Source organism: Phalacrocorax aristotelis, chromosome Z, assembly GCF_949628215.1.
Source record: "Phalacrocorax aristotelis chromosome Z, bGulAri2.1, whole genome shotgun sequence".
NCBI classification, from domain to species: domain Eukaryota; kingdom Metazoa; phylum Chordata; class Aves; order Suliformes; family Phalacrocoracidae; genus Phalacrocorax; species Phalacrocorax aristotelis.
The window spans coordinates 8,203,216-8,228,442 of NC_134311.1; the positions used below are offsets into that span (position 1 = coordinate 8,203,216).

The window sequence follows — 25,227 nt, forward strand, 5'->3', positions numbered from 1 at the left end:
AGCAGGCTGGTAAGTGGGCAGCAAAGTGTAAGAGACTGATTCAGAACTGAACAGATTTTCCCAACTGCAGCAACTTGTGAGGAACTCCAAATGAAGGAGAGACTGAAGTTGAAGTTAGGGGCAGAACAAACTGAAATTATATTTTACCACCTGCCCTGGTAAGGTCTGATTATTGACCTCACTCCTTGTGTACAAGTTCAGTGAAACAGCTTCAGTTTAATGCGTTCTGTAAATTCAAAGACCATTTGTTATGATGATTCCTGTCCACTACTGAGCTTTAGTCAAAAAATAATGTTTATTGAGCAAAGGGTACAAATAAGATAAACATTTCTGGATCAAGCCTGTATAAACATTTATCTTCTGAAACACACTGCATGAAACCAGGCATGAAACGAGGAAGCAACATCAGGATGGCTCCATAGGACACATTTCTAAAAGTACTGATGGCATGTTTACTCTGTACTGGTTTTTAGGCCTACTCAGGCATAGGTCTCTGACTGCTCTCTTGCCATTCTGTGCACTCCAAGGCAAGGCTAAGCAGTCAACACTGAGCCAAAAAAAGTAGGATCCTGCCATTTTTATTTCCCACTGTCCTGAGATGGAGGATCACAAAAGAAAATGCATGTGGCCTACATTTTGTTCAATTATTTGGTGTCTCTCTCCAGGGACCAGAGGGCATGGCTGCACAAGTTATGGAAAACATTGAGCCAATGTGTCTTTTCCAGCAAGATCTAATTCTGCATCAGATCCAGGCACTAAGACAAACCCTTGACAATTCCCTTGTCTCAGTTTCTCAGTTTCTTTTTGAAGTCAACTTATGACTGCTACCACAAAGTCTTCCAACAGTTCATCTCCAGCCATCCTTCTCTTGCCATACAGAAGGGTGAGGCCATTCTGCTCTTGACAGTACTTCAGCCTGGCAAGATGTCAGGTGCTGGAGCTGCAGGAACTGAGAACACCACCCAGTCCTTGTATTAATTCCACTCTCCATAGCAACAGCAACATTGCCTTTGTCTCCTTAACCATTCCAACAGTCCTTTCCAGGCTGGGACAAACTCAGAGGTGGTAATATGACCTTCAAAGTAATACCTAATTCTCACTACAAGAATGCTCTTCTAATTCCATATTGCTCATAGCTGGGGGGTATATCAGCAATGGTTTTTGGTGGTTTGGGGTAATGGGAGCTTGTGGAGGGTCAGATTAACAACTGCCAATGTGAATGATACTACCAAGTCATTAGCAGACTTTTAAAAAAACTAACATTCAGACCAGGAAAATATACAATGGTGTTATTTACCAGAAGAGCTCCCATAAGGATGCTTTGCCTTGCAAAGTCAGTTCCAAAACAGAGCATTGTTTTGCCTTGATTTTTTCTCCCCGTCTTCTCTAGAGGTTACTGGTGCAAAGTGCATTGCACAATAAAAGTTCCGCAGTGGCTGATCTTAATGAAAGGCATTTGGAACGACTGAGATGACCCAGCCACCTCTGTACACTTCAGGGGTCTCCCTTTGTGAAACATACCTCCTCAAACACTAACATCACTGAAGTCTAAAGGGCCCAAAGGATCAAATACTTCTCACATTCACCTATTTTTCCTGCAGTTGTCACTGAATTAACAAGCCTGCATTACAGCATATTCCTTTAGTCAAGCCATCAGTGTGCTCCACTCAGTTTTGGAACCCTTAATGGGAATGAAAATGCAGGGAACCTCATTCTGAGCATGTGGGAGACAGACATCTGGAATTAACCGAACTGGAAATGCTCCTAGAGGGAACTGAAATGGCAGCATTTACTGGATATTCTGAAAAAAAAAATATTAATGAAAATCAGTTACCCTGTGTTCCTGAATATGTATCTGCTTTGCAGGGACCTTTATTCAGGCTCCACATTCACTGTCTGTCTAGACTGCAAAATCTGTTTCCCAGAGTCTGCTTTCGATTCTTTCCTCAAAACAGGCCCCATCTTTCAGAGACACTGTCATCTCCTCAAAGTCCTAAAGATCTTCAGTGCTTTGGACACTCTCCACAGTGTTCTGCAGTGGCTGACAAACTAGATTTTTACCAAGGGAAGCTAATTCAAATGAAATGTGTGTGCTTGGAGCTTCCCCTGCGTTGTTTACCCTTCTTAAGGATTCTGCTGGAGCACTTCTGCAACTTCTTTCCAACACCTCATTCACTAAACATGTATCTTCACAATATTGTGGCTGTTAAGGCAAACTACATTGTCACCTCATTCCAAAAATCACATGAAAACCCAGGGACTCTGAATGGTTCCACCTAAATGCCAGCTTTAAAGCTGAGAAGGGTAAGCAGCCTTACAACAGGAAGGGACACCTGAAAAACAGATACAGACTAGTACAAAAAAAAAAACCCAAACAAATGAAAAAAAAAAAAAAAAAAAACCAAGAAAACCCAACCTACAAACCTTATTACATATCACTCAACCTGAAATAAGTTAAACCACTAAAAAGTGAATTTCATAATTCCTGGACAGTTGTTTTGAAAGAACAATTGTATCATATGGGTATGGTACATTTTATAGGATGGGGGGGGGGGTTGGTGCACACTCCTTTTCATAACCTTCTTTACAGCTGGACCTCTGTATCCATTCACTGAAATATGCAAGTATTTACATATGCCTAACATTGCAACACATAAGGGCTTTAAAAATTATACAAGAACGGATTTTCACGCAGAGGAAACCTTTGTGCTGTACCATCCAAAGAAATTACAACTTTGCTCTCCTACCCACCTCTTCCTTTATCTAAAACAAACTGTCAAAACCTCTAAATAGAACAGCGAAATAAAGGAACATTAAGTACTGCACAGGTGCTATTAGCACATTAATTTGCTTCAACTAAGAATTGTCAGTGTCTCATTACAAGTAATTCTTATTAAAATGTACAAGTGAGAGCCAAGTTACAGCATTTATAAACAAATTAACATTCTTTCAAAAACAGCTAACTACAGCCATGTGGTTTCACTTGCAAGTGCGATTTTAGATAAGCATACAGAATGCAATGCTTTGTTTTAAAGGGAAATAATCTATGGCACAAGGACCTATTGCACCATCCCATCTCACTGAATCCAAACACTAAATCACGAGTACCATAGATGTTTTTCTTGTTAGCATCTGCAATATAATGTATGTGTTCTAGAACCCCACTCAGGCGTTTCTTCTATCAGCATATCACTGATAACAAAGTAAAATCCCACCACAAAGCAAAAATAATTTTTATGAACTTGCATCCCTCTATTATGTCAGTCTCAGTCTTGCTAAGAAGAAAGTATTTTAAACATGCAAAAACTATGGAAGTACATTAAGAATTATTTCATTCAGAAAATAATAAATTAGGGTAATTATGGGCATACCTTTTTGTGAAAAACACTGCAGAGGCCCCTCTCTATATCTGGCAGCTTACAAAGAAGTTTTTGAATCTGACCAAACACACCGGATTCTGACAGTAGAATTTCAGACACAGTATCAAGCCGGGCATTTATTTCACTGCAAAAGAATAATCATAAGATCAATAAATAAAACTTATGTTTCTCTCAGGGGAAGGCATATAGCTGGTGAACTTTTTCCTTCGGTTTGTTTTGGTTTTGTTGTGGATTTTTAAAACTTTGACTAAGGCCATATTCTCGTGAGGAAGTAGAAGAATTAAGAAATGCAGCGGATATTCAGGTTTCATTCAAGATGCAAGCAAGATCCTGGATATAAGCTCATTATCTCCTATCTGTGCTCAAAACAGCCAAACATACACTTCAGTGCCCATGTCTACATGTTTTTCTAGTATTACGTAATATGAGCAACACTGAATCCCAAATATCCAACTGTAAATTTGCAGACAAGTACCTGGGGGAAAAGCATGCAGCATTTACATTTGAACTCTACATAGCATACTTTATTTCAACAGGGCATAAATATTTGTTATCATTTTGGCCTTCTCTTTTGATCCAGACCAGCAACTGTAATAACATGAATCAGAACCATGTTGGGTTTTCGGCTTCTTTTTTCCTTTTTTTAAAAACCTGTAACATTAATCTCCATATTTCAGGACTGAAGTCAAACAATGCGAATACACCTTTTTATTTGAACAAACAATTCTATAGTTATTTGCACGTTCCTTACCATCATATCCTTACAGCCACTGTCAGAAAAGAGCTTTAAAATGGACAGCCTACTGTCAAGGTTCACCTCGATTTACACCACTCCTAATGGCAGACCTGCAACTTCCAATATATCCATGAACTGGCTGTAGATTGCAGAGCTAAGGTAAACTCCATTTCTGCTTTTTGTGCAACCAAATTGCCTGAATGCTGCTTTCTAGTAAAAGACTGAGATTAGGTGTACATGGGTGCATCCAAAACATACAGGTTAGGAGTTTATCTTTAGGAGCTAGTGAACAAAAGCACTGCCAGTGCATGCAACCCAAAGGAAATAGAGCGAAAAGTAGTGAGCTCACTGTAAGACAGCACTGAAAGTGATGTGTCAAAGCTGAATGGCACAATTCCTTTGAACGTAGCTTTTTCATGTTCAGGCTTTATCTCTGAGGTAACTGTGTGTACTGACAATATAGTCAACTGGGTGAAAACCGTGCTGAGATTTGCTGAGGTTTCACAACAAAAACATCTCCTCCAGATCATATGTTTCCCCAGAGTCACCCACCAATGTGCCGCTGGGCATGGTCTGCGGGTACCAGCTCACTGAAAGACTTTAGCCATCATTTGGGAAGTTTCTGGGAAGTAAGGCTGAATCTGAAACATGATTTTCTAAGAAACTTTAAAAATCCTCAAGACAACCCAGTGCTTATTTTGAAATCCTTGTGCTTTCTCCCAGAATGACAACTAAGCCTTATCACAACATTCTCTTCCTGAGATAAGAAAGTTCAAAAATCCCCATGCTGCTGTGTGCGAGTCCATCTGCCCTTGCAGGTTAAGAAGAAAGCAGTCTTTTCATTCTGACACTTCATACATCAGCCAAGTCTGTGTGAGGCAAATGCAGCCCAGCCCACATCTGTTCTCATGGACCAGTGAGATGCTTAGAGCACAGCCAGCCCAGAGGGATAAAAAGTAGGGATGCAATCAAAATTTAACATTTCAGGGAAGACTGCCTGTCTTGCCCATGGCTTTTATTGCCGAACTGCTGTGCCACTTGCCACTGTAGCTGCTAACAAATACTATCCATGCGGAAATCAACAAAATTAGGGAGCTCCACAGGTTGCAGACATTACAACAAACTGGCAGTCAGAGGCCTCTGGCCCTGAAGACAGCTAAATCTAAGAGTCCTTGTAATTTTATTATACAGCATGTGAAAGGGAGAACATCATGACTGGATGTGCACTTGGATACACATAAATCTAACAGCATTTAAGTGCCAGGATTTTTTCAGTGATGTACTGCTTTATACTAAAACAGTAAAACTATCCCTTCATCTGAAACAAATGACACATATTCATTCCCAGAGCAGCTTTGCTGTACAACGCCAGGATTTGCAGTGCCCCACCTGCCACCATCTACATCTACCTGGAGTGCAGGTAGATGCACTCCTCCACAGCCACCATATGAACTGGGGACAGACTCTCTGTCATCTTGACCCCAGGCACCTTAGCAACTCACTCTGTTACCTCTGAAGTGGGTAGCAAACTCTCTGGTCACACCACAGGACCCAAAATATTCCACTATCCTAAAAGACTGCTTTTCCTCAGCCCTAAGGAAAACAGAAATGTCAGACTTTGTAGGTGATGCTTAGCAGGCCTGTTGCAGGTCACAAGAACACCTCCTTCCTCCCCACCACCATTCCACTTCTCCTGCAATGCCAAATGAACAAAATTAATAATTTCTCCTGTTCCTCTGGGCATCCAGGCGATCTGCAAGCAACAGCAGCAGACAGTAGGTACCGTCGGTGCAACTGCCGAGAGCTATAATGGCTGTTTTCAGCACAGAACACATCCAAGCTTTAAATCTGATCCTTAAGAGCCACAATCGTGTATTTGGTGTAGACTGGCAGGGTTACTAAAAGTTATGCAACCAAATAACCAAAGAGCAAGCTGTTGGCATTCTCACAGCATATTCAAGACAGCAGAGACTTAAGCTCTGTACATTGATTAGCGAGGCGCTGTAAACTACAGCTGGATAATGGAAAGGAAATTGAGAAGTGTTAATATCAATGACAAAGTAATAAAATACCCCAAGTATGCAGCACTGAAGCTAGCAAACAGTTACACTGAAATTCTGAAAGTACAGTATCAGCTGCCACAATTACATTTTCAGGGAGAATTATTAAATTCACTGTACTTGAAACCCTGGAACACTCCTCTGTGTGAAGGAGTACTGAACTGTTAAATTGTAAACACGTGTACCTTAAAGGAGAAAATAATCTGTATTTTATTATAAAAAGCATGTATATTTTCACACAGAATTCTGTTCCAGAACACTGCCACTCAAACAGCATGATTATATCTATGTGGCCAATTGAAAACACACAGTAATACGTAAAATAGATGCAGATATTAAAAAAAAATCCTCCCTTCGAAGCTTAATCTGCACTTTAATCATCCTCACATATGGCTGTGTCACTGTAGCTCCAGTAATCTAAAACTAAGCATCCTTACAGTTTTTTTGCTTTAATCCCCAAAATAAGAAAGGGTCAGGAAAATGGCATCCAGTATCAAATGACCCATTTTTTCCACCTGTAAACAAGACATACTGGGATTCCTATTTCAGAAGGCAGAAAGTACAGTGAAGAACTATGTAAACCTGCACGTGTATGAGGAGGGAAGGACAGGGAAGTGAATGATAAAAACAGCCAGATGATTAATTTCAATGTGTGCTTTTAAACTTCAAATATTTATATGTAAACTAATAAATATTTTGTTGAGCCCAAATATATTATACTGATCAGTTGTTAAACCACCTTAAAAGAAATCTGTTCTCTGCACTGCACAGTTATTCAGCATATTCGATGTACAGATTGGGGTTTCTAATCTCTGCATGATCTGGAAAAAACTTCCAACACTAAAAAATTTGAATCTAACAATATATGAAGAAACTCTACAGCTTATGCTAAGAACTGTCTCACATTTTGTATACTGGCTACTGCTTAATTCTCTATCTAGGTGCAGTATCAGCCTATTCTTTTCCATCTGTGTAACGTGTCAGCAATCTGAGCTCTATCCAATTTTCCAAACAATCTTCTGTGAAATAATGTAGCATAAGTCAGTTGACTAAAAGCAATACGCTTACTTCTGCTGTACTTGCCATCTAAGAATAGCACCACTAATACATTGCAAAGTGGTTTTAGTATTGTATTTAAACATAACAAAATCTAACTGCAGGATTTTATTCTAGTCATTTAAAAGAACTACTTGATATTAAATCATGAGATACTCCCTTGTATTATTCTGCTGCCAGGTATGTGAACAACACAGAAAAATAGCGAATATGAAAATACTTGAATCCTGAACTAAAAATCATTTTGACAAAGCAGAAGGCTGCAGATATGAATGCACTGCACCAAATTAACATCTGACCATCTTAACAATCTGAATAGCATTGCTGGTTGCCAGCACGCTAACAGATCTGCTGATCTCCTGTATAGTGAAGCAAATCTAACAATTTTAGATGTGATAATATAAAATTACATTTAAAGCAGAGTGAAATTGATAACATAACTATATATGTTTATATATATTATATATTATATTATTATTTTATATTTATATTTTATTATTTTATTTTATTATATATTATATAATATATATTATATGTTTTTTTTATATATATGCTATATATGAACCGCAGAACACTTCCACTCATACTGGGCTTTAATTTTATACAAGGTAAATAAATACGATTTAATCAGAAATCTTGTATGATAAATGCACAAAGTATGAGTTCATTCATCATGCTCAAGTACAGTGAATGTATAAAATTGAAATTCATTTTATTAAATCTGTTTAGAGATCACAGCAATATATATAAAACTACCAGTCACAAGAACATACCACCTGAAGAAATATAATGAAGCGTATAAAACAACAAACATTGCTTTCCATGAACTATATTATCCAGATCAAAGCCTAGCAGCCTCCTGCCAAACTACAGCATTTCAAAGAAAGAAACCGTGTTACTTAAACATTGGGGAAATGCAGGATACACATGGGTATCAACTGTGCCTGAGGAAGTCCCTGAACTGCAAATTACTGGAAGCTGTGAGAATGCTCTTGTTGGGTAATATTACCCAATTGCCCTATTCTCACTCTCCCCTCTGAGACCAGCTACCTTCAAACACAGGACAAGGTGAAGGCTATTCTGACTTCTGTTGCTTTATATTTTGTCTCACTTACACATTTTTTTTTTACTTTACCTTCCTTGAGAATACAGTTTACCAAAAAAGACTTTATGAGTCGATCAAACTAAAGGCGATGTTAAATAGTACAGAGTGTTTTCCTCTTTAAACCACTCTCTTTCATAACAAGCAATTAATGCCATGAAAACCCAAAGCTGAGTTAGAATTACCACTATGCAATCAATAAACTGTGTATGTATTTTTAAAGAAAAGGCAAGCAAAAAACATGGTCTTCTTTTAACTTAAGTGGCTAAGTTAAAATCTGGCTAACTTCATGGAATAAATCTTCAATTGCTAAATTGTGCTGTGACCACTGTGATTTTATACATTAGCAACAATGAAAAAGTAATTACATCATAATTACTGCAGTGAAGTTTAAATTTTTTTTAGATTTCATTTAACATCCTTCTGGTTCTCTTCACTTGTTTTTCCTATATGCAGGAGAAAAAGTAATTTACTCTCAAAACTTCTAATGCCTCATACCCTGCCAGAGAGGTCCAACATTCCCTTAAATAAACATGCAGCCATGAGACAACAATATTCCTAACGGATCTCAAATACTTCACAGCAATATACAAGTACTATAAACTTTGTCTTTGCATCTGTTAAAAGAATGTATAAAATATGCAAATGGTAATCAAACACTTTTGTTTATATTCACACACAATATATTTCAGCTATTTGTGCCAAAAAAGGGAACCGTTAGCTACTTTAGCCAACATGAATGAATGCCTGATTACTACATTTATAAGGAGTTAGACACAGCATTCAATGGTACCAAAACACAGCTAGCAAAAATGAATAAATATATGTGATGACGCTGCAATCCTTTTCTTTACTACAACAACTTTGAGATCTCAGGCACATGCTGTAACCTGCATTTGTGCATTTTATACTGGCAGTGATGCTATTAAATTTTTATTCTTGGGAGGAAACTTAGCCAATGAAATTCTGCTGTACAATGGATGGATTTTATTCCTAAATCACTGCAGCAAAAGAAGATTCTGATCCAGTTCTGGATGATGATGATGGTGCCAAATGGCAACCAGTTTAACTGTAAATTAAGATAGGTTTCTTTAAAGACCTTTAGGTTGTTTTTTTACTGCACAGATCTCTTAATTATGGGAACAAGGACAAAGTCAAACTTGAAAGACTTTGCTTTAGGACTGTACTTTGTGCATAGGAGTACAAATAAAACAGCACTCAATACATCCAAAGTGAGAGAATTTAGAACAAGCTGTTTTTATATTAAGAAAGACACGTCATTGCCAACATCACTATAAAGGGATAAAGGGACCCACTTCTTCCCAGTTCTACAGTACAACTCCAAATAAAAGTCACGTTGCATTAGTAATATCAGTTTACACTCTTTCTCTTCTTTAGTGGTAGGTAAGGAACTGCAGTTCTGAATCTGCTACAGCTACAGTCATTCTATGCTCTTGCAGGCACAACAGAAATTATTAATAGTATCCTACAAGGCTTCAATTCAGCCTCAATAAAAGCATCATCTCATGCAGAACTGGAACAAATGGGGCACAACACAGGCTACTGGAATCAAATGAAAAAATAGAAATCCTTTTTTTGAAGGGTAGTTAAAAATCTGTTTTGTCTAGCCTGCAAAGCAAATGTTAAAATGTTTTTGGTAACTCTCTTAATACATAAAATTTTTCTCCTTCCTTAAGATTTAAACATCAGCTTTAACTAGAAAGAGATCAAATGAGTAAAAATTGATTACAAAAAAACACAGGCAAGAAACTACACAGAGTTCCAACCACTGAAATCCCATATTCACTTCTGACAAACTGTGCCTTGGAGACAGGAACATGAACTACACCACAGTAAAGCTGAAATACATCGACAGGTTAGGGTAAATCTGGGGCCAAAACGGAGAGCTGATTCTAACAGGGCTTTAAGTGTTTGATTCACTGATGCCCCTGGTGGCACTCAAGAAAAGGCTTCGTTACCGTATGTTTGATCCAGGCTGAAATACTCTAACTAATGCCATGCTTCTGGAATTCAACTAACAGTCTGGAGGAATTAAGGGAGTGTGCTCTGTCCCCAGCCTTCTCTCACGACCCTGGCACCAGAGATAACAGCAAGGTGCTGGACACTGTTGTGCACTGGGGAGCACAGAGAAAACACTGAGCCATGTGTGGGCGATGCCTTCTCACCGGCTCAAGGTCCACACAGAAAGCAGGGAGAGGGACCTTGGGCCTCCAGGTGGGGTGGCCATTGCCCACTTTTATGTCACAAGTTCTCTGTTACAGCAGAGGCCTAAAACGTTGATGAAACCTTTGATCACTGCTCCCTTCCCATGGCATGCTATGTTATTTTAGAAGCTTTTAATTTTTTGCTCTACGTTTACTCCAGTACACTAAACATATTCTGTGGCTTGCAGTACACCAGAACAGCAAGCCACACGTATCCCCAAAACATAGATGGGAAATCATGTGTGTGGGTGAGAGGGTTGGGATTTTTTTTCCCTATTTCCACACAAGCTGACAAGGACAAAGCCTGCTCACCCCAAAGCCCTGAGTATGCTTTCCATGCTGGAAGTTGCATGATTTCTGAACTCTAGGTTTAGAGCATTCTGTTCTCCATATCTTATCACTAACCTCATTACATTAGCTTCTGCACATCATAGATGACACTAAAAAACCACATGAGTCAACAATATTAAAGAAATACAGTTTAGGTACTTGTGGATAACTCAGTCTGTTTAAGTTACTTCAAACCACAAACACCCTCAAAAACCAGCAGGTATCACCCCAGAGAGAGAGCACTGTGCAAGCTAACATCTTCACATCACACACAAAAGAAACATTACTTCAGTTATCCACCTCCACACCCAAGCTTTTAAAATTTTGTACTAGATACTTTTCTAACTCATTAACTAAGCACTCTTGCAACAAAGGCAAACACCGACATTTTCCTGGTTATCTTCCACTTACATAGCAAAGCCTCTACCTTCTCCCTGGCTACAGTACTAGAAATTACACTTCATGATGTCCACCCACTGATATTTAAGAGATATTCTACCTCTCCAGGAATAGACTAGGGTAGGAAAAATAAAAAAATCTCTTATTCAATGCTTTCTATACATACAGGCCACAGAATTCTCTGCACAGAAATGGAATTCTACACATATTCCGCTACAGCAACTATAAAGTACTCACAATAAACAATGGGTATATCATACTAAGTTTTACTTCAAGCACCTAGTCACAGCTTTATTAGCTTTACAACCTGATCTAATATGGAAATCTTAAACCCCCATTTAATTGTGCCAGTCATCCACCTTAAGTTTTGAAATCTGTGTTCAATTCCAGCCAACCTTGACAAGGTTGAGGAAGGTGTTTGTTTGATCTCAAGGAAACAAATTTCCTACAAATTGTACAAAAATCAACAGCTGAGCAAGGCACAGACACAGATTAATATTCAATGAGAAAAAGGATGCAGTATTTGATCCACAGTTATCTGTTCTGTTTGGACTCCGGACTGGACAAGCAGCATTGCTACAGCCTGGAGCCAGTCATAACTCTCAGGGAACAGGAAAGGGAGTTGCAAAGACGAGGGTGGGAAGGAGTATCAACGGATATAACAGAGAGACAAGGAAAGAACACGTTTTGCAGAGGTAAGGCTTTAGATTGTCTATGTGCGGGGCACCACCTTCCTTGCACTTTCTTTTATACCACTGCCAGACGACAACTTACCAGTAATATACAATAACAAAACAAGAAAGATGCAAACCAGATCCAGGTTCATGTACCCAGGCCTGTGTTAAGCTTAGCTTTCTCCTCTTCCTGTAGCTATTCATAAAGCAATGACTGCTTCACATCAGCTTCAGATGTCTGAGACTAATTTTGCATTAGGAAAGGAATTATTTTTGAATGTTGCACACATACAAAGACATAGAGGTCACACTGTGTTACAACACCGTATCCTTATACCAGTCCTTAGCCCTTTTGCAGTCGAGTATGATAATACACAATGCTACTCCTTCTGCTGCTGAAATTCCACTGCCTGACATGGGAACAGCACTGTTCCATTCAGTCAAAAGTGGTCGAACCAACTCAGCTTTCTATTTCTTTCCTTTCCCCTTAGAGAAGTTAGGAGAGAAAGGCACTTGATGGAACTTATATTTCAAAGGCAAGATAGTCAAGACGAGGTAACACTTCTGTAATCCACAAAGATTTAACTCCTACAAAAAAGAATTACTTTCCTGATTCCTCCCAAAAAGCGCAGTCCTCAATGACTCATACAGTCTTATCTCATCATCTTTGTATACCTAGGTGAATAAGTGAGGACATTATACCTTCCTTGGTTAAGCCTCCCCCCGCCCCAAATTGCACACGCCTAGTGCATAAAACCTTTTCTTGTTAGTCTCTAAATGCATTACATCACCAATGATCTAATGGATATCTTCAAGTTTGCTCAAATGAGCTGTCTGCACACATCCTACCTTTACTCAACCTAGTGTATGGTTTGTCTCCTGGAAATTTAGTCATCATCCCAAGTGTTTTTCAATTATAAAGCATAAGGAAGTAATTGCACCCTCTCACTTTTTCATACACCAAGGGAAATGCACCTACCACTGATTGGAAAAGATGCAATACAGAAATCTTACTTCCCCTGAAAACGTCACTCCAGGAGGTACAGGTGAAATACAATTACTGAATGTTCTCTAAGTGCATTTGTGTGCATTACTAGAAACAATACTGCCAAACGTCTGATGCACTAAGTACATGAAATTACAACTCAGAGCCAGAAATGGAGAAATACACAGAAAGAAAATAGCTTTTTTAGCTTCAGCTGAGGAGTATTGTCATGTCCAACCATAGAACTTCCTTCTGTACTGAGAAAGAAGGCTGGAAAAAAAGTATCAATCTCTAGAAGTAGCAAAGAGCAGAGGGGAAAGAGAAGAAACCAAAATCACAAACATGGAAAGCTGGTTCTGCACTGAGACAAGAGCGAATTTAAATTAAATTTACTGGTTAAGAAAGAAGGCCTCAAGTCCCGGGCGAGCAGTTTTCTATCCTCTGTGTTTGGATAAGAACGCTCTCTATTTTACTGTTGAATTGTATTTCACCTGATGCATCACATATGTGATCATTTGGTAGCAAAATGGTTAGAGGCACCCTGTTTCAGGTCCCCATCCTCAGCGCTGCCACCACACCAGACCAGAGCCTGTGCTCTGGCTCCCCCCACCGACAACTTTACAAACAATTCCCAAAAGGCTGTAAGATGCCTCAAGGGCCAGAAAAGAAATAAACTCATTTATTTCAATTTATGCCTGTAAAGCGGTCCAGGAATTCTATCTATATGCTTTTTCAGGCGAACACCAGGCACATAATCAACTTTCATAAAGTCTAATACTATTTAGGACAGTTACATCAAAAGCCTTTTTGAAGTGGGTAACAGATATAAAAGCTATTATCAGAAGAATTTAAAAAAAGGCATACTGAAATGGACTTACTAAATCCCTGCCAGAAACTGCAACATGAAACAGTCTAACCAACATGGCTCCAACAAATGGAAAAGGTTTCTAATATTCTAAATTAAGAAAATGGGAAGTAAAAATTAGTTGTATACTTTTCTTATGCTACTGAGAAAAGATACTTAGAAAAAGGCTAATAAAATCAAGCAGCAATGCTTCAGACATATTGTGCTTTGACATACTAAAAATTGGTCAAGGAAAAAAATGGTTCTGTAGAAATATTTGTAAACTACCAAAAACAGCAAGACACTAAAACATTGGTATACCTCACTATTTAAAACTGTTAAAAATATTCAATTTTTTTAATATATTTACTTAAGTAAAACAGAGGAAAAATTATTTTAGATAACCAAACCAAAAGGATTTTCTGTATGCTATAGCTGAAATGAACAAAGTGACAATTGAGAAAACTCTCCATTCACAATGTTGAGGGAATGGACGTTCAAAGGAATAGATCCAAAAACTTAAAACATAAGCAATAAACACAGACTTAATACTGGTAGTTACTACATACGGAAGTACAACACTCCAATAAAGCCTGCAAAGAGACATAAGAAAAGATGGAGTACATTTCAAGATACACAAGTGAAAACAAGTATCTTAATATTACGAAATAAAGCATTTCTAAAGCATTAATAAATAAAGCACAGCTTGAAATACAGGAGCAGCCAATCACATTTCAGAACTAATGAAAAGAAATACTTTCAGATGCAATACTTTGTATCAGGGATGAAAGAAACATCCACAGCTTCTTTAGAACAAATTAAATACATAAAGAATACAAATACTTGTGAAGCAAGAAAAAAGTCAAACGTCAGTTGGCAAGTTTAGGAATAGGACATCCTCCAATAGCAGGTAATCCTCATCCATTGTCAGAAAAAGGACACTGAATTAGAACGGTACCCAATCCGATTTCTGCACAGGAATTTCTAACTTGCTCCAAACCTATAACTCTCAACTACCTAGATGTTCTGTGCCAGACAGAGTAGTTTAACTCTTTCAAAGGTACACATCTTCTGTTACACAATTTCCTGTGTAAACTCTACTATGGATCTCAGGTCCAAATAAACACATTGGGCATGCTCAGCATCATAATTTTAAGATACAATTTAGCCCAATATAAAGAACTACCTCACCTGCATTTCATGAGTGGCTGGGTTAACCATTTCTTCAATCTCCGGCGTCCAAAGGAAGTTTTAGTATGATCCAAGACCCAGAATAGGCTTCCTTTTATTTTCATATCAGTCTAAAATAATAAAAATAGCATCATTATTCTTAACTGAACAACCAACTATGTAGTTAAAGGATCTTCACCACACTACTTACACTATCTGTTTAGGCTTTCAGACATGGCAACTGCATGTTCGTTTACTGACCTTTTTCATTAACAACGCCTTACATAAAATACCTTGAACAGTCATACGATACTTAAGTATGTTTTTCCTTTAGCCGGAAGATCTTTTTAGAAAATGACTGGAATAAACAAGTTCAATTAAGTCTGTGCATGAAGGTCTGTGCAGTAGCACAAAATTAAAAGCAAACCCTACTGCAGTCCCATCTTCAGCTTCTCAAGGACTCAAATTTTAGGATTTGCTAGTCAAAGTGCAATAAGATTCCCAACTCATGCTAAAAGCTAGCACAGATTAACTTTGATTTATACCTCTGAAAATATAATCCTCCTTCAGTTTGATCCCGTTTAAAAATAATTTAAACCTTCTGCATGAAATTTGCAAACTAGCTTAACTAACTTCATTGGGAACAGTATGTCAATCAGCTGTGAAAATCTCAGCATTTATTAAAAAAAATTACAGTTGTCCTTACCTGATTCTGTAAAATTTCAAGATTTTTCATTGTTGTCCCATTAATTGTCACGTATTCAGTTTTACTTGACAACTGTTTGAAATTGCTGGGGAGAGGAATTTCACGTTACATTTTAAAATCGGGCACAGATGTAATGGACAAACGCTGACGAATTTCTCACATTAGAGAATTCATTAGTTACGCAAAATAATAAAAGAATTAAGTAAGAAATTAAAATCTAGTCAAATAAGTAAAAGAACTGAACCCTTTTCTGCTTAGGAAAACAAGACTTATCACCCACTTCCCAGTTTCCTACAGTGACGCTGACAAAGCCCAGAATAAAATCCAGCTCTCCTGTTATCTAATCCTGATCCACTAAATGGTTAAGGAAGTACCTCTTCTTCAGTCTATGATGAAATTGAAAAAGTATGTGCTTTTGTTAGTGTTCTGTTATGATCACTGTAGGATTAGGGACAGGGATAGGTCTAAGAATTAATATTTCAAGAATGAAACAGACTTCTAACACAACTCATCAAAACAGCATATCAGAATACATATTCTTATTTTTTACTAGTACTGCAAATTTAAGCAGGCTGTTAGTGCAATTAGGAAAAAAAATAGGGTATTTTTCAACTATTTTATTTTTAATATGAGATAACCATGAGCAAAATTACTTGACTTTTTGACACTCCCTAACAGAACAGCATGAGACCAACCCAAAGGTTGTGTTGGTTTAGAACCAACGTTAATAAAATAATTGTACTAGATGTGTAATCATATTAGATATGAAAATTATTTTCCATCTCAGGCATACACATGTGGTAGTTGGGACCATTAAGTAAAGTGCTAAATGCTTTTGACAAATCAAGTCATGATTGCCTAAGTGAATCATGCTGCTGACTATCCTTTTCCCAAAGTCTAGGCCAGTCTTTATTGTCTTAGCCTAAACAAAATTACTTGCTGGGTAGGATTTCAAACTGCTTTCTTGAGTTTTCACAGAATTTTTTTCAGTGCATTCAATTTTAAACCCTCTGGGGGAGCACTCAAATGCTCAAACTTTTCTCTTAGGCACACACAGCTGCATTATTGTTGTATTAAAAACAAAACTAGCACTACAGCTTTCAGAAACATTAAATATTCAGAGACTAATGTTATATATTTATGTTGTCTGCAGGTGCTTGGGCCTGCTAGCAAATTTCTTCCTAAATAATGGGTCAAATTAGAAGTATTTTCCACAGAATTGTTTAAAAAAAAAAAAAAGATTCAACTAAGTGCCTTTAAGAACTTCAGTGATAGTTTGGAAGTACAGCTGACTCATAACTGCACCCCTAGTCATAATTGTTCTGCTCTAGTGTGCTAGCCCAGCTACCAAAGTTGACCAGCAAAATAAAACCTTGGAGGCAAAAGCAGGAGCACTTTCCAAAGTACACAATATTATAGGCAACAATACAATACTTCCTTTTATTTATTACCTTCAGTCACAACTGCTGATGCTAGCAAAAATTAAATAGGAAAGATTTCTGCTTGTCTCCCAATCCTTATAATCAACAACAAATCCTACTCACTCTTCCAAAAGCACCTCTTCTGCATCTCAGACTTACCTACCCTGCAGTTTCCCCATTTGCTGCATTTCGATTTGGCCGTAGTCAAGCCTGTGATCTCTTAAACCCTGCTGGGCAAGAACCATGCCTTTCTATCTCTTCCCGAAAGAGATAAGGATGCTTTTGGCTCCTATTATCAATGCTCAGTCACCCATACGTGAGTTTCACAATTGTGGACTTAGTGGTTCTAATGTTTCCCCACTTCACTTGGCTTCAGAGCAGCTTCCACAGAGAGTATTCAGTTCACAGCAAGCTTGCCCTCTGGTATTATTCAAAGACAACTAACTCTGCTCCACCCCAGACTGTATTTACTATTCTTTCAGAATCAGATAGGCTAAAAGTTGTTCTCACAGCACAAATTATGCATGTTTTATATTATCCAGGTGTTTGCTGTATCTGAGTTACTCCACCCTGCTATTAACCCTGGTATTTGAGAGCTTATAGTATATGAATAATAGCCAAGATCAACTGCAGTATATGCCCAACCAACAATTCCAGATGTCACATCACAGAACATGTTTTGCCTCCACCCCCTCATCTTTCTTCAGCTTGGGATCAGAACTTGATAAAAATGTGAACAAAGCCAGCCTCTTTGTAGGGAATTTAGGGACCCAATGGCATAAGAAGAAGGTTCTTATAAAATATTAAGTCAGTGCTGGTTTTGCAGCAAGGGTGTCAACACATTCCTTGTGAGAAATTGTAACGTGCTGCTATCAGCCATCTCCTGCATCAGCAAAAATGACCCTTCAAAATCACTTCAACTGGATCACAATGCAGTAATTCCTTCTGTAGGTGACAGCGTGACCTAAGTTTCAAGGACCAGACTTGCAACTGTCTCAAGTACTTGAAAAGCACAAAACACAAGTGATGGAAATAGCTGGCAATTCCACTACTGAGGAACAAGGCAAAGTAGGATCATGCGATCTGGGCCAAGAAAAATGGAAAGAGGAAACAAAAAGAAACGCAAGCTTCTAGTAAGATTTAGGACATTTTTGAGAAATACTCATGAGAAAGAGGTTCCTACTCATGAAAGGACTTTTCAGAATAGAACCACACTTGATTACACATATTAAAGGGTTACTATGATTGCTTTAGAACAGTAAACTACATCCTCATGCTTTGATTCTTATGTGTTATGTGTGAAATAGGATCTTTTTGGTCATTCTGCCTCCTGAAGTGAAGGGCACTTTTTATGTTTTATTCATTATACTCTCCACAGGAGATATTATATATAATTTCGTGCTCAGTAAACCAGCCTAAGTGAATGTATGTTATTCAGATCAGTAGTTTTCAACTACTTTAATTTTGCAAATCTGTAAAAACTTTCCAGCAAAGCTGCAAGGCACTGTATTGAAAGCCTACTAAGCAGCAGATTTTCTTTGCTCAATTACCTTTTAGAGACCTCTAGAGTCCATGTCTTTGAGATTTCTAGGGGTGAATAAACACAGAACAAAGCTATATATTTAGAGAGGAGTTGCAGTAATCTCTGTTCAGCTTTAAGGAGTAAAAACAAGTCTCTCCATTTCTCAGAAGCATTAGGTTTCTTTAGATATGAAGGACATTTACCACAGCCTAAGTAGTGAAGGACATGAAGCTTGGACCATGTTTTATATTTAATTAACCCATTTTAAATTCATTAGTGCATACTGCCACAGGGCTAGAACTTCTGATCTGGATCCCTGACCAGAACTTCTGGTCTGGAGTCCAGAAGCTTCTGGCTAAATCAGTGACAGAATAAAACAAACAGACACAAACAAAACTGAGAAAACAGAGAACAAGAACAGAAGTGAGAGGACCAGTTAAGGATTAAGAGAAACAAAAATAACCGCCATGATTTTTATCCTGAATTAGTCATCTTTTTCTCCACTGAACTCAGCCCAGGGAGTGGGCCTGCAACCTTGTTCTACCCAGATGTCTGTACTCTCTCAGCCCGCTTTCCTTGCACCCAGCCTCAGCACTCCTACAAGCTCCAAATGTCCAGCATGCAAGAGGTCCTACCTGCTGCGCTTCTTCTGTGGTCTCAAAAGAGATGGCAAATTCTTTGCTAAGCACCTCTTCATTGTGTCTGAAAACTATGACTTTCCTTTTCCAGTCCCTTGTGTCCTGAGCTAACTCTGAAACCTCCCAAAATAATTTCAGTACTTCCTTTCTCATAGTGAGAGTGGGTAAATATGCATTGTCTTGTATATGTGGTGTTTCTGGCATCATCAGCACAAAAGCCTTATGAAGACCATTCCCTCAACTTCGATGACATTCCCCCTGAAAATTCAAGGTTGTCCACCGTTTTCAGCTGAAGAACTTATGTTTTTACTTCTCTCTTAATTTCATCTTGCCAACTCCCTTCCACCCCTATTATAAAGTACAAACATTTCCCCTCTTCTTGAATTCTTTCTCTCTTCCCTCTCCTCCCTCAAAGCCATTTTAACCCTCCCCTCTCCTCTTTCACTTCTGCCTGTTTTCCATCTTTACTGCTGGTAGTTCTCCAGTCCCAAAGCTACTCCCCTCCTTCAGAAGGTACCTGGCTCTTCCACTCCCTGCATTTCTTGAAGTTCATCTATCACTGTTCAAAATCTAAGGACTACAGTCTCTCTCTCCTGTCTCCAATATGCTGGAAATCATGTAGGTAAAATTAAAATACACCGAGACATATTTCCCAGCAACTGCTATGAAAATGATGATTTTTTCAAGCAAAACTGTGTACTCATCTGTATTTGAAAACCTCTCTTAGATGCATACCAACTTCTTGTCAAATGCCAATAGAGGTGTATCAGTGTGTAAAGGTATTAGAACACATTGATTTAAAAAGCTTGTATCATTCATCGTTAAATCTATTTTTAGTTGCTACTAGAGCTCTAATGCAGTCTAGTCATATCCAGGGTTCTGCTGTGGCAGATAGATTTTTTTCTTTTTAATATTTTCATTTATTTAGGATCTTAAAAGTGGATTTAAAAGCTTCATCTAAATATTAAAACAAAGCTTGCCTCCCCACCTCCCCCAAGTAGTGAGGATCCCTCGTCACTTATGTGATGTTTCATGACTCTTATTGCTAAATTGAGCTCCAGTTTTCTTCAGCTGGGAGAATAGTGTTTATCCAACGAAGTAACAGAGGTGTAAGGAATTTTTTTGGTCATTCTTCCTATCAGATAGGTCTTTTTCATCCAGATCTGTGTCACATCAATAAACTGAGAACTATCTCACAACTCTGACTTCATGCTCACTGACTCATCAGTATATGCTCACTGACCTGAATTCTCCTAGGAATTGAGCTGTTTGACAGTGCAATGGAAGTCTCTCTTCTATTTTCTGCAGAATCACAGAAGATTCACGAGCCTGACACCCTTTTCTTAAAAGGCTTTCCCTTTTCAGTATTTATATAGTATTTCACTGGCATTGGGAAAAAAACCTGAAGTTGAGTTTGCGCCAGTATTTGGCTCACTATTTCAACTTCAGTGACAGACTAAAAAAACCAGGTAGAATCCATTATTGGGTAGTCAAAGCAGTAAAGGCTTTGGAAATAGAATAGATTCCAAGCTCCTGAGCACAGGAACAAAGATATCTCGAAGACTGTATTTTATTTCTCCGTAGCATATCACCAAGATATCAGATAGTTTCCTTTCCACTCAGGTGCTCATACATTCATATGAAGTCCATTAGAGCAACCTTCAACAGGCAAATGTCAACTCTAAGATTTAGTGGTTTTCCTTCCCAGTCTGTAATTATACTTAATTTTAAGATGCAGCTATTACAATTGTGACTGACTGCTGCTAGATAAACCCTCACATAATGATATTTCTCCTCTGCTACTAAATTACTTCTACATAAAAGAGGGTTTCTGTATTTCCCCCATTTGAAAAAACATTCACTTTGTGTGTGATTGCACATAAGGCACTGTGACAATAGTTATCTACAAATGTGACCATTGAATGGCATTTCCTTGGAGTACACTCTTTTCTTCAGAAACTTTCAGAACAAGATTTCTCCAAAATGCCAACCAAAGGATGAGCAGGAACACCACAGTGCTGCAACACCACAGATCAGAGAGCTCCTTGATGGATAAGGCAGGGGAGACAGCTTAGAAGATGCCACAGGAATTCTTTTTGTTAACATTTTAATAGTACTTGGAGGGAGAAAGGGCAACTTAAGAAAATCCATTCCAAAAACCAGAAAACTCAGGTATATATAATTTCCAAATATTTTAGTAGATACCTGAAAAATGCTTAAAGCTGACATCTGCAGTCAATTTTCTAAATGCAGCTGCATTAAAAAAAAAAAACAACTGGTAATGTAGGGACCCCTTCAAAATAAGGTTTTGAACTTGAAGAATCTCATACATGATCTGTTTCTAAGTTTGCAGCCAGACTTACTTTGTTAAACCTTGCCTACTTACAGGACAGAAGAATACTGAGACAACCAAGAAAATATTTTGCACAGGATCCATGACAGATAAAGCTGTTTTATTCAAGCATTTAATAAGCCTTAATGATATTTTCAAACCAAAGCCAGGATAGAAATCTTTTATAGTTGTGCAAGACAGGATAAAAAGATGCTTGAGCAGCAATATCTTTCCATTTTCATTTGCTTCCACCTGCATAATCCTGTTACAAATTGTGAGTACTCATCTGAGCATATGTAATAAACAAGTGTTGGGACTACTTAAGGGAAGACAAGATTATTTCCATGTCTGTATGTTTTGGTGGTAACTTTGCACAACTGGTGATGGTCTACCAACAAATTTTCTATGAATGTTCCCCCACTCCTAGTTACCACTGAGCCAACTCAAGAGATTTTTCAGAAAGCCAGGATGTGTTGAACGTCTGTTTTCTTTATAATTGGTAACTAGATTCACCAACTCAAACAGACCTGCTGAGTTCTGTCTCAACATTACAACACATTATCATTTATACCTGCTTCCAGAGCTACAGAAAGAGAAAATTATTTACACACTTCTAGCAAAATAAATCATCATCTGTGAAACTAATTACAACGGTATTTTTTTAAAGCTGCCAAAAAAGCCCCAAATTTCGTTCACAAAGTAGAACTGAGGTTGACATATCATGGCTGATGTTGATTCACAAACTTTAAAATTTCCCCCCAGCATCTACCAGTTTTTGCACATTGTTTGTTTTCAGTAACACTTGGCAGCAGTACATGTTCATTTCCATTACTGATAGTAATGTCTAGACAAACATACTTGATAAAGATTTTCAGGAAGCACCACTTAAAACAAAGAAATAGTTTGATTCTTTCAGTTTTGACTAGGAGCTTAAATGTAAAGTATAATTTTTACTAAGACTATGTTTATCTCTAACAGGTGTGTTCATTACATTGAAGGAAAGTTGTCTGTTAAAGCTTAGAAGATAACACTGGTACATGTACTGGTGTTTTGAATTGGAATTTTATATAAGGCAACTTACCTTGGATTGTAAAGTATCTTTTCCAAATTAAAGTCTTTGAGGTATGCAATTACTGCTGCCAGAGAGCAAATAACAGGCTTATCCCAGCTTAGTACTACAGATAGCTTTTGAGGACCTAAAAAAAAAAGTTATTTTCATGTTAACTCACTGTTTACTACTTAGAAATTTTAGAAAAAGCATAATCTATATTTCAATTTAATCAAATAGAAAGCTCTAATATACATATGGTGTTCTGTGATATCTATAAGTCAACATAAAGTGAGGCTCCAAAATAACATCTATGGTTCCAAAGAACGTAGAGCATTACAATAATGTAAACACATGATGAAACATAAAAGATTTGACTCCACAGGTTTTTCTTCACAAAAATGACTAACTGCTGGTATAAGAATTTTCTAAATATACAAACTAAGAACTGAATCCTGAAATTGCCATTACTGCAGGCAGCATTTGTGCGAGTTTAAAGGAATGAACGGGCCTTGGCACATGGGCTGATGATTTGTCTGCCTCGGCCAACCTGCAGAATATGGTTCCATCTTTGTGAGACAGCTATTCGTATTTGATAGTGTTTCTAAACAGTGCTCTACTACAGTCCCTGCTCCAGCTGCAACAATAGGAAAATTCACTCCATGATATCTCAACATAATTTTTTTTAAATCCTATTTAGTTCAGTTTTTTTCAGATTTTTTTTAAAGCTGTTGTTCTGTTCTTAGAGTGTTACACACACAAGAACTTGAAGAAACATTTCAGATGTTGAATAATTTCTCTCTGTTGCTATATATGTGTGAATTTAAATCTGTCTAAACACACATCTTGAAGCTATGGAAAAAAAAGGGGGGGGTGGTGCTAGCCCTCTATTCAATTCTATTTAAATAATGCTCACTTTCAAGGTTCACCTCTTCCAAGCTCAAAAAAGATCCCAATGTGCAGAAAATTAAGCAAAAGCGGCAGAAGGCCTGGATGGATGAAAAAGATACTCCTGATTAACTCAAACATTAAAGAAGAGGATGAGAGCTGGAAGCAGGGACAGGTGACCCAGGAGGAATATAGAGACATTGTCTGAGCTTGCAGGGACGACGTTAGGAAAACCAGAGCCTACTTAGATTTGAGACTGGCAAGGTACATGAAGGACAACAAGAGCTTCTACTAGTACATCAGTAGTGAAAGTAAGGCAAAGTAAAATATGGGGCCTCTGCTGAATGGGGCAGCAGATCTGGTGAGAAAGAACATGGAAGAGACTGAGGAACTCAATGCCTTCTTTGTCTTGGTCTTTACTGCTAAGATATGCCTTGAGGAATCAGAGACCTCTCAGACCAGTGGGGAATTCCAGAGCAAGGAAGATCTCTCCTTAACAGAGGGCTACCACGTTAGGGAACACATAAACAAACTGGACATAGACAAGTCCCTGAGACCTGATGAGAGGTACCCACATGTATTCCTTACCTGTGTAAAATCTAACAGGATGCATGTCTCAAAGACATTCTGTATAACAGACCAGTAATATCAGGCATTTCTTTTGTGTAAAAAATCTGAATGACATACCTGTCGTATCAGGTACTTCTTTTGCATAAAAATCAGTAATCAGCTGGAAAGCATGGCTGTATTCAAAATGGAGTTTTTCCATCCTTTCTATCCTAATTCTGTCATCCCGTAACCTGCAAAGAAAAAAATGATTTACTTTCAGTAGTTATGTTCCCTTCATGAAGAACACTTAAGTAGGTTTCAAAGGTGTACTTTCTTTTATCTTTCCTTTGTTAAGAACTGAATGGGTGAAGAATAAAAAGATGAGCTACTTGGGTGGGTTGAGAACATTTCTAGGAGTGTAGTGGGTTTTTTAAACCTTTCTTCTTTCTATTATAAAACTGCCAACAAATAAAACCCAAAGAGCAGCACCAAGCAAGCCCAAAAGAGACTCCAAGAGATTGTCTAGTATACCTGCAAGGTAGATATAAATACGTTTTTAATCAATCACACAAGCATTTGCCTTACCTGTTCTTAAAGACTTATGATGATTAAAGAATGAAAAAATTCTCCTTGCTATCTACTACCATATTTAATTACCCTTTATTAAAGGCTTTGTTCTATTCTGTACAGCTTGTTGCAACATTAACTTACTGCATTTTTCCCACATGCAGCTGAAATAAAGTACTCCTGTCCTTTATTTCATAACTATTTGAAGACTTTTCTCTTCCTTGTGCTAAAGGACTTGATTTCCTTCAGTGGTTTGGTGTCCAGGATGTTATTAATGATAACCCAGTCCTCCCAACATGGCAGCAGTTCCTCCCAGTTTAAGAGCACTAGCAAATGTAGCAAACTTATTCTGTTCCAACGTTAAGCCAAATGAGATCTCCACAAATCCTTCCCTACTGTCAGCAAGTAATTAAGAATTACAGCTGTAGAGGATTGCAGCTTGTTTTGCAACCCATGAGAAATTAATCTAGCCTGTTTCCTGTGACCCCTGCTTCCACAGCCCACTTCTATAAGACAGTGGCAAAAACCTTTATTCATCCCAATGTGCATGAGATCAAAGTTGCTCAGTACCTGGTCTTGAGCATCAGGAGTACAC

General features: G+C 38.0%; 1 protein-coding gene across 1 annotated transcript in view; it reads right to left on the minus strand.

Moving 5' to 3' along the window:
* The window catches only part of MSH3 (mutS homolog 3), a 113,288-nt gene that overhangs the window by 48,257 nt on the left and 39,804 nt on the right, over positions 1–25,227 (minus strand). Inside the window, exons 9-13 of the mRNA XM_075079604.1 lie at positions 24,204–24,316; positions 22,662–22,776; positions 15,668–15,752; positions 14,983–15,092; positions 3,372–3,504 (exon numbers count right to left, since the gene is read on the minus strand). Of these exons, the coding sequence (XP_074935705.1) occupies positions 3,372–3,504; positions 14,983–15,092; positions 15,668–15,752; positions 22,662–22,776; positions 24,204–24,316 (556 nt within the window). The remainder of the gene's footprint in view (positions 1–3,371; positions 3,505–14,982; positions 15,093–15,667; positions 15,753–22,661; positions 22,777–24,203; positions 24,317–25,227) is intronic.